Source organism: Mycteria americana, chromosome 4 (genome assembly GCF_035582795.1).
Source record: "Mycteria americana isolate JAX WOST 10 ecotype Jacksonville Zoo and Gardens chromosome 4, USCA_MyAme_1.0, whole genome shotgun sequence".
NCBI classification, from domain to species: domain Eukaryota; kingdom Metazoa; phylum Chordata; class Aves; order Ciconiiformes; family Ciconiidae; genus Mycteria; species Mycteria americana.
This window is the reverse complement of record NC_134368.1, coordinates 16,880,235-16,894,306: the sequence shown is the minus strand read 5'-3', so window position 1 is coordinate 16,894,306 and position 14,072 is coordinate 16,880,235. Positions and strand designations below refer to the sequence as shown.

Sequence of the window (14,072 nt, the reverse complement as noted above, 5' to 3'; positions counted from 1 at the left end):
TATCCAGTTTTTGGCACACCACTTCAAGAAAGTGGAGTGGGGCCAAAGGAAAGCAACAAGAATAATCACAAGTCTAGAAAAGACAACCCAGGGAAAGACTGAGCGAAGAGGAGTTGTTTAGTCTATGGAAAAGAAGACGGACTGAAGACACGCTCACAGTTTTCAAATATGTGAAAGACTGCTGCAAAAGAGGAGGTTATAAACTGTTCTCCATGGTCATTGCGTGTAATAAAATAATGGTTTAAAATTCAGTTAGGGCTACGTACAGAAGTTTTCTTACTAGTTGCCTATGTAGATGGAAAACTTCCGAGTAGCTCGCCTAAAAAAGCGGTGGTGTCCCTGTCTGGCGGGCTTAGGAGGTTAGGCAAGGAGTTGTCAACAACGGCTGAGCTGCAGCGTGGGGAAATCGGGCTGGACTCGGTGCGGTGCTTGCTGTCGGATTTGCCTTCTGTGCTAGCACATTTCTTTAAAAATACTAATGTGTCTTGTTGCTGTGCAGAAGCCCGCCCAAGACAGGGCCTTGGCCACGCAGGTGGACGTCGCTGGAGTGAAAACGCAGCCCCTTGGCTGAAGCGGGTCACCTCTGCCAGAAGCACCGCGGGCGACGCGTCTTCCGCTCCAGAGGAAACCTCTCAGGGCATTGCCCAGTTTTTATTTTCCCTTTCTAAGTCTTCAGGCCGCCTGCCAGGGCTGCCCCGCCCCGAGCCCTGCAGCCCGCGGGCCCTGCCGACCCCGCGGGGCCGGGGGGGTGGGGGGGGGAGGTCGCGGCGGCGGCCGCCCCCCCGGCAACCCCGCACCGCGCGGCCCTGCCTCGGGACGGCGGAGCGCTCGGCCCCGCGCGCTGTCCTTGGAGCCGTTAGGCCCGCCCCATGCCCCGCCCATCCCGCGACCTCTGACCTCCACGTTCCTTAGTTACCGCGCGGGGCGTCACTGCGGGGCTAAACCACCGCTGCGCGTAGCGGAGCGTCGGGCTGAACCATTCGGCCGGCCGCTGGGGGGGGGGACGGGACGGAAGTGAGGACGTCGCGGGTGCCCCCTGCTTGCGCCCGCAGCTGCTCTTGGACTTGTTGCTGTACTCCCGCCCGCGAGCTACCCTTCCCTCCATTCTCTCGTTGGTTTCGTCCCGTGCCGGCCATAGCGACGGCGGCCGCGCGGAGGGAAGATGGCGGCTCCGGCCTCGGCATCGCCGCCAGCTCCGTGAGCGCGGCGCTCCCTCCTTTCCCCCTTCCCCTCCTCGCTCCTGCACCCCGTCCCTCCCGGCTGCTCTCCGCCTCTTCTCCTTCCCCGCCGGGGGCGTAGGGACCATGTCGGACTCGGAGGAGGAGGAGAGTCCGGACCGCCAGCTCAAGCTAGTGGTGCTGGGGGACGGCACCACTGGCAAGGTCAGTGTCGGCCCCCGCCGGCAGCGCCCCGCTCCTTCCCGTCGCCGCGGTGCCCCGAGCCCCCTTCCTGGCCTTCCTCCGCGGCTCTCCCGCTGAGGAGGGAGCAGCCTGTGGCGGCTTCCAGTCTATCGCGCTGCCGTTGTCGCGATACCCGGCGGCGTGACGCCGGCCGAGTGCTCCCCCTTCACCCCCAGCCTGCACTTCTCCCTCTCCGTTGTCTCCTCCGCGTGTGTGGGGCAGGGGCGTAGCGGAGAGCCGGGACGGGCCCCCGCCGCTCGCCGGCCGGCAGGCAGAGGCGGGCTCTTCGCCGGGGAGCTTCGCCCCGGGGCCGCCTGTATCAGCTCCGTGCTCGGCAGCGAAACCCTCTAACGGCGTTTCCGTACCCTCGCGGCACCCGAAGAGGCTTGGTCAACAAATAGATGTATACGACTTTAATCCAATTTTCTTGAGCCTTAATAAAAGGAGCGGCTAATAACGTAATTACTATGGTGCCGCCTGGTATGGCGTTTCCCACCGATGCCCGTGCCTTCAGCGCGCTGCAGACCGCGCACTGGGGCCGGGTAGCTGCTCGGCCGGAGCTGCTGGAGTAGCCCGAGTTCTCCTCAGTGGCTGGCAGTGCCCGGGAGGGGCCGGAGTCGGGCCCGAGCACCTGAATTCGCGGTTCCCGCCCAAACGACGAGCAGGGAAGGTTGCTTGGCTGAGTTTCCAGGCTCTCTTAATTTCGGCTTCTGAGCTGATAACTTCCTGAGGTGGATAGAATGGTTTGCATCTGTTTGAGTTACTGTTTCAGAGTTTGGAAAGACACTTCTGGGCCAATTTAGTTTTTGTTTGTGACTTTTACGGGTTTTTTCTATCTATAGTCAACATAATTAAGTACTATTTGTAAGCAGTTTGTCTATAAACAAGTTATAGTTGTCTTTTTAAAAGAGGAGATTTTGACAAATGAAGACCAAAGAAGGCAAAAGATGCTTTCTCACTCATGGAAATAGTACGCTGGTCTTTACTTACACGTGTGAACGTATCTGTTGCAATATGTAGCCTGAATCCTTTTGTGAGATACATACTAAACCAGTAATTTTATTTTATATTTGAAGAATACAGCTTTTCTTCTGTCATTAATTTGAAAACATGGGCAGGCAGAAAGTTTGCCTGCCTCACAGTTCAGATGAACAGTAGAAATATTCTTAGAGGTGGTTTAAGTGAACTGCCTGCCATTAATAGAAATAAACTCTTAGTGAAAGTACATACATGGTTTTGCTTACTTATGCAGAGCTCTATGAAGAAACAAAACATTTTTTGTCTCCAGCAATTCTCAACCCAGTCTGAAGTGGTATTGTATTCATCTGAGTCCGTAGATGGGCAATTCCAAGCGACTATGTGATGAGAGCATAATAAATGCACAGGATTGACAGCTGAAGTGCTGTTTCACTGGTAGCTTTCCCCAGGAGTTTTCCATTCAAACCGAGGAATCCTCTCACTACTGCTGTTCAGCACCTTGTGGCAAGACCTCTCGCCAAACATGGATTTTCAAGCATTCTTGAGTTTTGATGTATATTCCTGCTGGTTCCTACCACTCACGCAGGAGCTGTCACTCACTGAATCTCCTGCTGGCTCTAGGAAACCTGTGCTTCAAGTACAGTTTATTTTGCATGAGCAGCAGCTATGCTATGGTGGGCTGCTTTTCCTCCTGTCCCCCCTAGATGATGCTGTAATAGAGGCTTCTTCCAGCCATCCTGATGGCCTAGCAGCAAACGCTTGCAATAATAGATTTATTGTAAGATCTTGTAAAAATAAAGAAGTGATTGGGTCATGGAATGGAAGGATAAAATGTACCTAGTGCTATTTCAAGCACCTCAGAAGACTAAATCGTTGAGGTTCCTCTCCTTTGTTGGTTACTCGTTCCGCTTGTTGAAACATGCGTACCTCTATATGTTTTCAACTCTAAACAGCCTGCCTCTGACATCTGGTTCACAGCTGGTCTTTACACACATGCATACTTAGCCTCTCATTTACTGTGCAAGGCATTGGTTTTTCTCTTCCTCTGTCACTGGGATAATTGGACAGGAGGAGTGTAGGAAATAATGGAATATATCTTTGAAATATTGCATCTTGTGTTTAGTGTGAGATGTTCACATTTGACTTCTTTCTATTGCTTCCCCCCCTGCCAAAAAAAAAGGGGGGGAAAGAAAAAAAAAAAAAAAAAAGGTTTTATTTCCTCCCTCTTGGCCTCCATCTGGGGCTGTCTGGTCTTCAGTTCTCCAGGGAAAAAAAAATTATGTCTTTGAGTCAGCTGGCTGAAGGTGAAAGCTTCATTTCTTTTTCCTCACCCATGGTTTAGAAGCAAGGTGATTCAGGTTCTGTGCGAGGGTTGGTAGCAGTTTAAAAACAAATCAGTTCAAGCTAAGGGTAATGTTTGTGTTTCCACTAGCTAGGAATTGCTCTATCCATGAGGCAAAGGAGGGATGTTGTGCTTCTATTCGTTTTGTGGTGGTTGAACGAATTATTGGATACTTAGAATTTTAAGGGTAGGAGTAAGCACTGCTGGAGCAAGCTCTAAGGAGAGAAGACTAAAAAGGGAAGAAGGAATGACAGGAGTGAGACAGAGTAGAATCTGAAAAAGTATTATTAGGATTAAATAGAGATGGTAAGAAAATGGTAAATTGTTGAAAAGAAAAATTGAGGAAGGCAAGATTGGTTAGTAAGAAGATAATAATAGAGAATGATTTTAATGAACTAGACAAACTAGGAAAACAAGAAAATATTTCTTTTCAGAAAAATTTCTGAAAATAAATCAGAAGCGGGGACAACGTAAGATGAAAATAAACAGTATTTATTAGTAGCAGTTGGCTTTGATGTGGATTACAGGAGGGAACATACATACACACAGCAGCCTTACGCATCTAGGTTTTAAATCAACACACTCTTCCCGAGCCAAAATGGTTTTCCATAAAAATAAACCAGCAGTACTAGTATGGATTGAAAAAAATGATGCGATGATCCAGATATTTCTACTCTTGCTATGCACAGATTGGTTTAATATTGAAGTATATAATGGTGCTGATTTGAGCTGACTTGCTGCTGTTGAAAAAGGTTTTGGGCCTCTGGAAGCAAATCTTGGAGCTATTCATGGGAAGGGAGGTCCTGAAAAATAGATGTGCGGGAGGAGCAAAGCAGCTGAGGTTCTGTCTTTCTGCCATCTGTTGCAACTGGGGCTAAAGTATGGCAGCAGAAACATCCTACCTTTTCTTTCTCCTCTTAACAACAGATGATGAAAACGAAAGAGTGAATGCTCGACATGGTGTGGGAATTTGCAGGAGCAAATTCCAGCACGTAGGCTGGAACACAGAGTGGTGTCCTGCTTGCTTTAGGATTTTTTAGGATGCCAGATTTTTAAGCATTGTGCCAATTCTGGATCTTGTTGTAACACATGGGCTCAAAAACTTCATCAGTGTTGACAGAAATGTTGTCGCTGTTCAGTCTTGCAAATGGAAAATTGCATCACGTGTCCTGTGCAGATTGGTCTAGCTTCATAGATGTCTAATGTCAAAAAGTCTTGATAATTTTCTCTTTTTCAGTGACAAAGTTTCATCAGTAGCTAGGAGTGTGGTGGAAAGACATCACCTTCAGATGACAGAACTACTTCCGTTGTTTACAAAATACTTCCCCCCCATAAAGCTAGACTGTTCTCATTAACAAATTCTCTGTGTTGGACAGTTAAGTGGTTTTATGCTAGGTAAAGCATTTTGTTATTTAGCCTAGTGTTTCTTTTCATTTTGTCTGTCTTAAAATCCTTGCTAGGAGGGATAGGACATGACTGAGGGATGAATGTTGCCATGCTTGAAGAATGGCATTGATGTTGTAGAAGGGAGTGAGGGAAGGGATAGGCATGTATTGCTTTTTGGAAAGTGGATTCTCAGTTGGCTGGTAAAGTTGGTATGTGAATGGAAATTCATGGCTTCAGAACTATATGCTTGCATCCCATTGAATTTTGGTTTTAGTTTTTCTTTCTTACAACTATGATACTACACTTTGGCATCTCTTTCTGAAAGCTTTCTTCTATAGGGTTTTACTCAAAGACTTGTCATTGGCAGGGTTTTCTCTACAAGTTTCCATGTTGTCCTGGTGAGTAGTCAGTGTCAGTTAGAGCTGGCTATCATTGCTTGTTCTGTTTGACTTGTCTGCTACTATTTCATAAATATTGTTTGCTCTTTTTCCTGTTTACTCACTATGTAGGTATTTAGGAGGAGCTTGTCAGCAGTTTATACTGTGAGTTGTTGACATTGAAAAATAGAAGCAAGAAATTGTCTTGCCTCACCTGTGAGGTTTAATTGCATCTTCATTTGCTTCCAAAAAACCTTCCCAAATATCCCATTGTATTTTGCACTTAGAATACTGTTATTTTTATGTATTATTTTTTAATGCTGTCTTGATTGCTGTATGTTAGAACCCAAAGACTTTTTTTTTTATCTGAAAGGAGGGAGTTTGTAACACCAACCTTCAATAGTGTATTGCTATTCAGAACAGCATATAAACATTTGCTTTGAAGTATTTAAGACAAATGTGTGAACCTGCCAAACTGGGTCTAATGGAAAGTCTGCTATGAAAGTTGGTGGGCTGGTTGTCTTAGTAGAGATGTGAAGGAACACAGCCTTATTGATATCATACTATCCTCTGATCTCTAGATTAATGGCTGAAACTTTACAAATGGAGCATAGTCTTTTTTAAAAATGGTCACTGATCACTTATTTATTTTTACGGCTACAATTCTACTGAACCACTATTTAACTCTGGTTATTTTTTACATAGATTGTACTCAACGTATCCTTACAGGCAAAACTGTCATGCAGAATCTTTTATGGCAAGCATGACAGAGAACAATTTTAGGATTGAAGGGACTATTTGCATTGTAGAGGTACTTGAATATACATTGACATAACTTCTCTCTGTTTACTGTTGTGGAGAAGTTTGAACTGTTGCTCTTAGTATTTTGTGGGTAAATGCTTGTTCTGTGAATAAATAGAGGACTCTAGTCTGGTAATCCAACACCTTCCTTGAGCTCTAACATTTATTAGAAAAAAAAATCAAAAAGGAGTTAGTCAATGATTTTCTGCTATAAATTCCTTTGCATTCAAGAGCACAGTAGAGGAAAACTGTTTAAGAGAATTTTGCCATGCTGTTGATTACTTGCTGCTCTTATTGGTTGGCTGTTAATTGAACGTATGGTGTTTATTTTTACTAACACCCCTAGAAGCCCTCAGGGAATATTGAGTGTCACAGGGTGATAAAGCTAATATTTACTGAACCCTTAAAACAAGAAGGGAGTGGTTGCTTATTTAATGGGGACCTAAATTAGTGTGTTGGAGAATATAGAATACTATGATATAGTCAGATGATATTTTAATCTGTATGCTGGGTGCTGGTTACTTTTCCAAAAAGGAAAATTTCAAGGAGAAGACTGTAAGGTGTATTCCTGCAATGTTCTTATTCTTATTTACATCTTTAAGGTGATGATAGATTAAAAATAATGTCTTTGTAATCTTGACATGCTAACTATTGTGATTAAAAGAATCAGTTCTACTGATTGGGTTTTTTTTTTAGTGCTGCAGTCTAGATCTGTTTTGAACTTTATTTTGTGAGTGTTGTTAGTATTACTGTCACATAGTTATAAGCAGAAGAATCTTCTCACAATTCTTCCTCCATGGTCTTCACCCTTTCCACAGTGATATAAGTATATAGGCATACTCATGCTATTTCTAGTTTACTTGCTTTTTTCCCCATTTATATATTTATTTTTAATCCTCTCGGAGCTTGAGTTCAGTGAAGTAAATGAAAATGTTGCCATAGTCTTTAATTGTTTTTAGGGATTACTTCCTCAAAGTATCTTCTGATATCAAATTATCATTTATTTTATATGTATATATATATATAAAATAATATATATATGACAGTGATAGGAATATAAATGTGATATAGAAACAAGAATTCAGTCAATCTTGTGTTATATACTTCACAGGTAATTTAATAGTTGAATAAATGTTTGCATATTCATACTAGAGCTTTAACACTGGAGCTCTGGTGATCTTGTTTTTATGCAAAAAAAGAGTAAGTTACCTTTTCTTCCTGTGTATATTTGACATTATTAGCATAATTTAGATCTTTGTATGTAACCGTTCTATTAATAGAACTTGCCTATTCTCATTTTTCAGAACTATTGGCATTATTTTGCTATTGCATTTTTAACTAAATGTGTTCTAACAGCAACTTCTAATAACAATTGATATGACTCATCTCTTCAGGTCTTGATGAATGGAAAGCTGGCAAAAAAAATTCCTTCTTGCCCATTTTGAGTTTTCTCAGACAGTGTAAGGGTTTTGTGAGGCTTTTTTCCTCTATATATGTAAATACATATTTAGATTTTTTTTTTCTGCAATTCCTTTGTTTTTATGTTTTCAGCTGTCATGTCAACAAGAGATTTGTAAGTGTACACCACTAATTTGATGTAGGATGTATTTTATCTATGTGACATTCATTTTTAATATAGTATTTAATTTTTTTCCACGATACAAACTTTTGTATTCTTTGTAATTGCACTTGTCTTTTCTTCTTTCCTTTTTTTTAAGCTTAGATTGTGGGGCTTGCTTTCTTCCTTTCCCTTTCCTTTTTTTTTTTTTTTCCCCTTGCATGGAGAACTTAAATTGCTAGTGAAAGAATATAAATGCCTTGCTTCATTACTTTATGTAGGTTAGTTGTGTATCCTTTTAGCAGTGTGTAGTGAAAGCTGATTCTTTATTAGGTCAAGAGTGTATTGGTCTACTTCCATAAATCCACAAAATATAAATTGAATAAATAAGTTTCCAAAGTTCTGCTTAAAGGAATGATTCTGCAAATGTGCATTCTTAACATGAATTTAGTTTTTTCTGTGTACAAGAAAGTACTCTTCCTATCTGGGACTTCATGTGATCCCTGATCCTGAAACTTTGATGTACAGTGGCAGGAATCCTGCCACGCTTCGAATCCCTGTGGGACTCTGCACTGTGCAGATCTCTGTTCCCTCCCAGAAAGTTGGTCTAGGATTATGGTGTTCTGTACCAGGGAAGGATCCTTGTTTTGGAAATGAATGCTTTAAAAATAATAAGCTCTTCAGGTATGGATAATGCAATTTAGATTTGTATCAATTTGAGCATACTAATGATACGTCATTCAAATCTGTGTAACATTTTGTAATATGAATATCACAGTATCTTTGAAATACAAAGGAAATATACGCCTTGCTTCTTTTTGCATAAATTAGTAGCCTTTGCCACCTCCTCTTATTATGTTGAAGTTGGCTGGAATGCTTGTCAATTGAAATCCATGAACACTGTTAGCATGCATTGGTTTAAAAAGTGCTTAACTGTATTTCATACTTCTGTTTTAACATCAAGTTTTTTTGCTGTTTAAAATGATGACTTAATTTAATATTGGTCTGTTTTAGACATCCTTAGCCACACGTTTTGCCCAAGAGACATTTGGGAAACAGTACAAACAAACCATAGGACTGGACTTCTTCTTGAAAAGGATAATATTGCCAGGTAAGAGAATAAAAACTAACACTGAAAGGTTGGGCAGCAGTAAGACTTGCAGAAACAGATTCTTCAAGTAATGTATACTAAAACAAGCTTAGTATAGTGCTTTTTATGGCAAAGTAGATTAGGTTATTCAGAGAAAATTTTGTTAGTACGTTCTTGCCAGGTGACAAAGGGTTATGCATTTGCAACTTAAGTAAAACAAAGAATTCATATAAGAAGAATGCTATCTATATTCATGATTTTTATTATCCCTATTTGAGTGTACTCCCTGTCCATGTGGGTAGTGTAACATACAACAATGACATGGAACTTTAAATATATTCATTGAAAAAGTATGTGTTTTGAAAGAAATAGGGTGGGTTTTTTTTTTTTTTTTTTGTAAAATGAAATACACAACTTCTATTTGAGTTGTGTGAGAGAAGCATAATGCAGCTATGGAATTGCAGTGCTCTAATATGTGAATGCTGTTTTATGCAAGGCAGCGTGAAATTGCTGGCATTTAATAGACCACTAAAATTTAGGGTCCCTCGGCACTCATAAAAATACAGTTTGAGCATTCAAGATGTTTCACTTCATGATGGCAAAGAAACTATTTAGATGCCAGTTGCAGCACACTGCATGGAAAATGCAAAGAAATAATTAAAAAAGAATAGTTGTTGTAGAAGTTTGTCTCCAAACAATTGGGGGTTTGAAATAAGTCTTTTCATTGATTTGTGGTTGCTCAATTTCGAACTATGAAAGTATTTCATTAAATGCATTTTCTTCTGGTTTCAGAAATCAGAAGTTGGGAAAAATATGTGTAATTATTAAAAGTTGTAGTGAGATTTGATAAAGTTGATGCAGGTTCTGTAGTTCTGTCTTTTTTCCTTGTGGAGGGTGGGGAGGGAAGCAAACCCAGAAATGAAGCATTTTAGCTATAACCTGAAGTTATAAGAAAATATATACAGTTCTTGAACTTATTTTGTTAAAATTATATTGCCAATAATTTCTTGATTATGTTTATATATTTTCTTAAGTGAAACAGAATAATCTTCTCAGACTATTCCTGCATTCACTATTTTGGTTTGGCCATTTTGCTGTACTTTTTTAGTATCTGGTGAGTGATAAAGTACCAAATTTCAGTGCTTATTTCTCCATAAAATCAACAGAATAATTTTTTTATTGTCCTACTCATGCCTCTAAAAATACCAGTGTGCATAATACTTAACAGCAGTACTTGCAAGTGGAATGTGTACACAAATCATGCAGTGTGCATGCTGAGAACTTGTATTTTGCAAGTTTTTTTTCCAGCTGTTAAGCATACAGAAGCTATTGGTACATTACTAGGGTTCTAAATATTCTTGTTGCGTAGAAAATTTGGAAAATTATCAACTATTGATTCATTCATGTTTTACATTCTTCTAGTTTATTTTGTAATAAAAACAGAATGTAGATGAAAATAGCACCAAAACAGCAATAAAGTCTATACATCTATTTTCCTTATTTATCATTAACAAAATAGTAACATTCGTGGAATGTATTCATATTCAGGAAGAACCTTTTTTCAGTAGATTGTCATTCTGTTTTTGCCTATGCCTATATATGTGTTTAGGTATATATGGACTTCTGTGTTTTATAGGTAAGCTGAACTGGTGGTGGGCAGTGAGAGGGAAGGAAGAGAAGAGGGAGGGAGGTAAAATTTGTAAATACTGGACTGGGAAGCATTACTTAAGTAAGCGGATTTTTCTAATTTCTTGATTAGTTCTGGGTTTGCAGAGCTGCTATGTTTACTTGAAAGGTTAAGTCATACTGCTGCACAGAAATTACAATGTGTATATCAGTAGGAAAAAAGCCTCGATTTCTCTTAGTAGGAGAATTGATGAATAACTATGGTTCAGTATTTGAATTTTTTTTTCTTCTTCAAATGTAAGCAAAGATTTCAGAAGTTAAAGTAACTGATTTCTAGAGTTGCACAGAAGTTTACATTAGGCCACATTAGAAATGCATTTTAGCTTGTAAAATAAAGTACTGCTTTTCTGGGCTTTTTTGGCTTTTTTAAAATAAAAGCTGTATTTGTCTCCAGTTGTTTTAGTAGCTGGTGCAGTTTTGCAGTGAAAAAAGTAAATATTTTACATGATAAAACAATATGGTTTAATACAAATAGTAAATGCTTTGATTAATTTTGAACAATATGACTTTTACTGTTCAACTGTTGACATTTCTCTTCATGCAGTTTGTTCAAAACTGTTTTTTTTCATATTTTTTTCAAATGCAAATCAATTTCAGTATATTTATTGATGCAGTATCTTGTATAGTCTGGATGCAACCATGGTGTAGATTTTACTGCTTAAATAGTGTATCTGTTAGTCACAGGGTCTGCCGATAGAGATTCTTAAGAGCCATAGTTGAATACGTTTAGGAAGGCTGTGGGTGCAGTCCAGTAAACAGGATTCTTCTGTTAAAAGGATTTTTTTAAGTCATCAGTGCAAAAAGTGGTCAGACTTGTGTTTTTAGTTCCATCTTGACTGTGCAGCACTTTAAGTAAGGTTAACCAATGCACCAAGTATACTTCTGCACGATCACTACTGAATCAGCCTAGTGGCTTCAGTTCATACCAGAAACAATATAGATACCTGCACTGCGTTGCCTCAAGTTATTTTAATTTCGCACTTGTATGCATGTTCTACAGAGTAAAGAAGTGCTAGTGCTTTCTTGTTCCTTATCAGTGTATTACATATTATTTTTATGGGATTCTTCAATTATTTTTAGTGGTATGTTAACCTTGTTTCTAAGAACTGTCTTATTGTGCATGGTTTCTTTTTGTTTTGTTGTTATTCTCCATTTGTTTTTTCCTCTTCAATCTATGAAAAAACAGATAATTTCAAACTCTTTGCAGAAAACTCCATGTGCTACTATTATAGTTGTTAATTAAATATTTGCCCGGCAAATTGTCCAGAGTTTTTCCTTCTGTCAGAATAATCCTAACATCCTTCTTTCTCCCCCAAAATCAATCTGAGTACAAAGCAAATATTACAGGACCTAACTGAAAAAAAGGGAAAATGAAGCGTTTTGCACTGGAGATGGTCAGCATGAATTTCAGTAGTTAGTGAGATCTTAATTAAGAACCACTTCACCTTAAATGAACATTCCCACCTTTTTTCCCCAGTTTCTTTTTTCTGTTGTTAGTGAAAGAATGTAAATAATTCATAGAAGTAGATTTTTAAGTTGAACAGTCACTGTTAGACTATTTACTTTAACTTCCTGCATTAAAGTTTCTCAGATAATTTCATACTGTTATCCAGATACTAAGCCCAGTATGCTGTGCATGATTACTACTCTTAGGAGGAAAAATGAAGTTAGAACCTTTTAAAGCATTTGAACACAAAATTAGACATCTGAAAATTGTTGAGTTTGAAAGCGATAATATTTATAAAGCTTTTTTCCCAAATAGATAGCATGAATGACATGGTAAATTTCCAGTAGAATACATACAACCAAGTTAGGGGTAGAATACTGCAGCATGATGAGTGTTTGAGCATGTTGAGTTTGTATACCCACTGAGGATGCATAATCATTTCAGACTGTGGATTCACTGGTTTATGCACACCAGATGCTTTATGGAAGATTTTCCTGCATTGTTTGCAGTCACTTACGTTCTAATCTTTAAAAATAATTAATTAATACATAGCATATACACAAATAAGCTTTTTGCACAAATAAGTCAAAACAAATAAGCTTTTTATTCTGTGAAAGGTTGCCTTTATTGAACTGGAGTGTTTATGATATATTTACTAAGCTCCATGTAGAAATTCTTTATCTTAGTATTAGATAAAACTCAGTGTAGTTTAAAAGCACTGTGAATAGATTGTCTCACATTCGTCTCTACACATTTGAAGCCAAAGTAGCACTTCAGGAAATCTGCGCTTTTAACCAGATTAAAGCAAGATGCATCATAAAAATATAATGTGGTATATTTAATACCACAAGTAGCATATATTCAGCTATATAGTTCTAATTTGCTGTTTATATTCACCAAGCGCTGGGATATGTTTCCATGGAGCACACTCCCTTGCATAACTGAGTATGTTAGTTATAAATTGATGGCTGAATAGATTACATTGTGTAAAATAAAGTTGTTAATAACATGAAATAGTTGAATTAAGAGTATATCTATCTTAGTAGCCCAAAATATTGTGTTCTTTTTCACTCGACTCTCAATTATTGTGATGTGGAATTTTTTGCAAATTTTTTTAAAATCTAGGAATAAAATTAATAGGCAGTTATGATTATTTGTGAGTATGTAGAATAGTTATTAACATGTAAGTCATGTGAGTTGTATGTAGATTAGAAAAATTTTCACCAGACCTTACTGTATTAGAGTTTGGTGCTTCCAGGTAATCAGTAGTTTTGAAAACAGTTCTTACCATGCAAAATGAGCCAAATTATACTTTAATATGTTTGTATGCATGTGGTGACATACATTGCTGTGTGTATGTTTAGTCTGTGGGTTTCTGAGTTGTTAGCTTGCAGAATATGTATGACTTGTAGGATATTAAATATTCTGTATTGACACTGATTTTTTTGTTACTTTGTTTTTGAAAACCTGTTAACAGTTTCAACATAGTTTAAAGACTCTTTAGAATAGAAAGGAAGGTCTGTTCTTGGTGTAGACTCTTCAAAGATTATGTAAATCATGTCCAATTTAGTTGCCTGCTTTGAGGTGGTAGGTGGAGGAAATAATCACATTTTGCGTCCTCAACTTAGATATGTGTCAGTATTTCCATTTTTTAATCTGTCAACTATATAATTCTTTAGCTGTATAGTACTAAGAGCATCACTACCAAAATGCAGTTACTGTGCAGATTGTCCCCGCTTCTAGATTTGTAAAGAAAATGTGGAGGGGGAGGGAAGGGACATAGAGTATGAAATAATGTGGTTAAGTTGGCATTAATTGTGTTACCTTTCAATTCCAAGTACTGTTCTATAGAACTTTCTCTGTGAAGTTTTACATGTTTCTTCAGTGAAGTATGTTATATAATTTCTAATCAGGAATGTTATACTTTATGCAGTTCCAATTCTTTTCTGTTAAGATTAAATATGTTAATATCTAGCTATAGTTTTACTGCATCTTAATGACTTACCT

At 38.9% G+C, this 14,072-nt stretch overlaps 1 protein-coding gene across 3 annotated transcripts in view; it reads left to right on the top strand.

Moving 5' to 3' along the window:
• The first annotated feature begins 976 nt into the window (after positions 1 to 976).
• RAB28 (RAB28, member RAS oncogene family) overlaps positions 977 to 14,072 on the top strand; it is a 67,518-nt gene continuing 54,422 nt past the window's right edge. Inside the window, exons 1-2 of one of the 3 annotated variants that reach the window (XM_075499766.1) lie at positions 977 to 1,382; positions 8,857 to 8,953. In XM_075499766.1, coding sequence (XP_075355881.1) covers positions 1,305 to 1,382; positions 8,857 to 8,953 — 175 coding nt within the window. In that variant the 5' untranslated portion in view covers positions 977 to 1,304. The remainder of the gene's footprint in view (positions 1,383 to 8,856; positions 8,954 to 14,072) is intronic. The other 2 variants (XR_012775475.1, XM_075499765.1) reach the window with 2 other exon arrangements.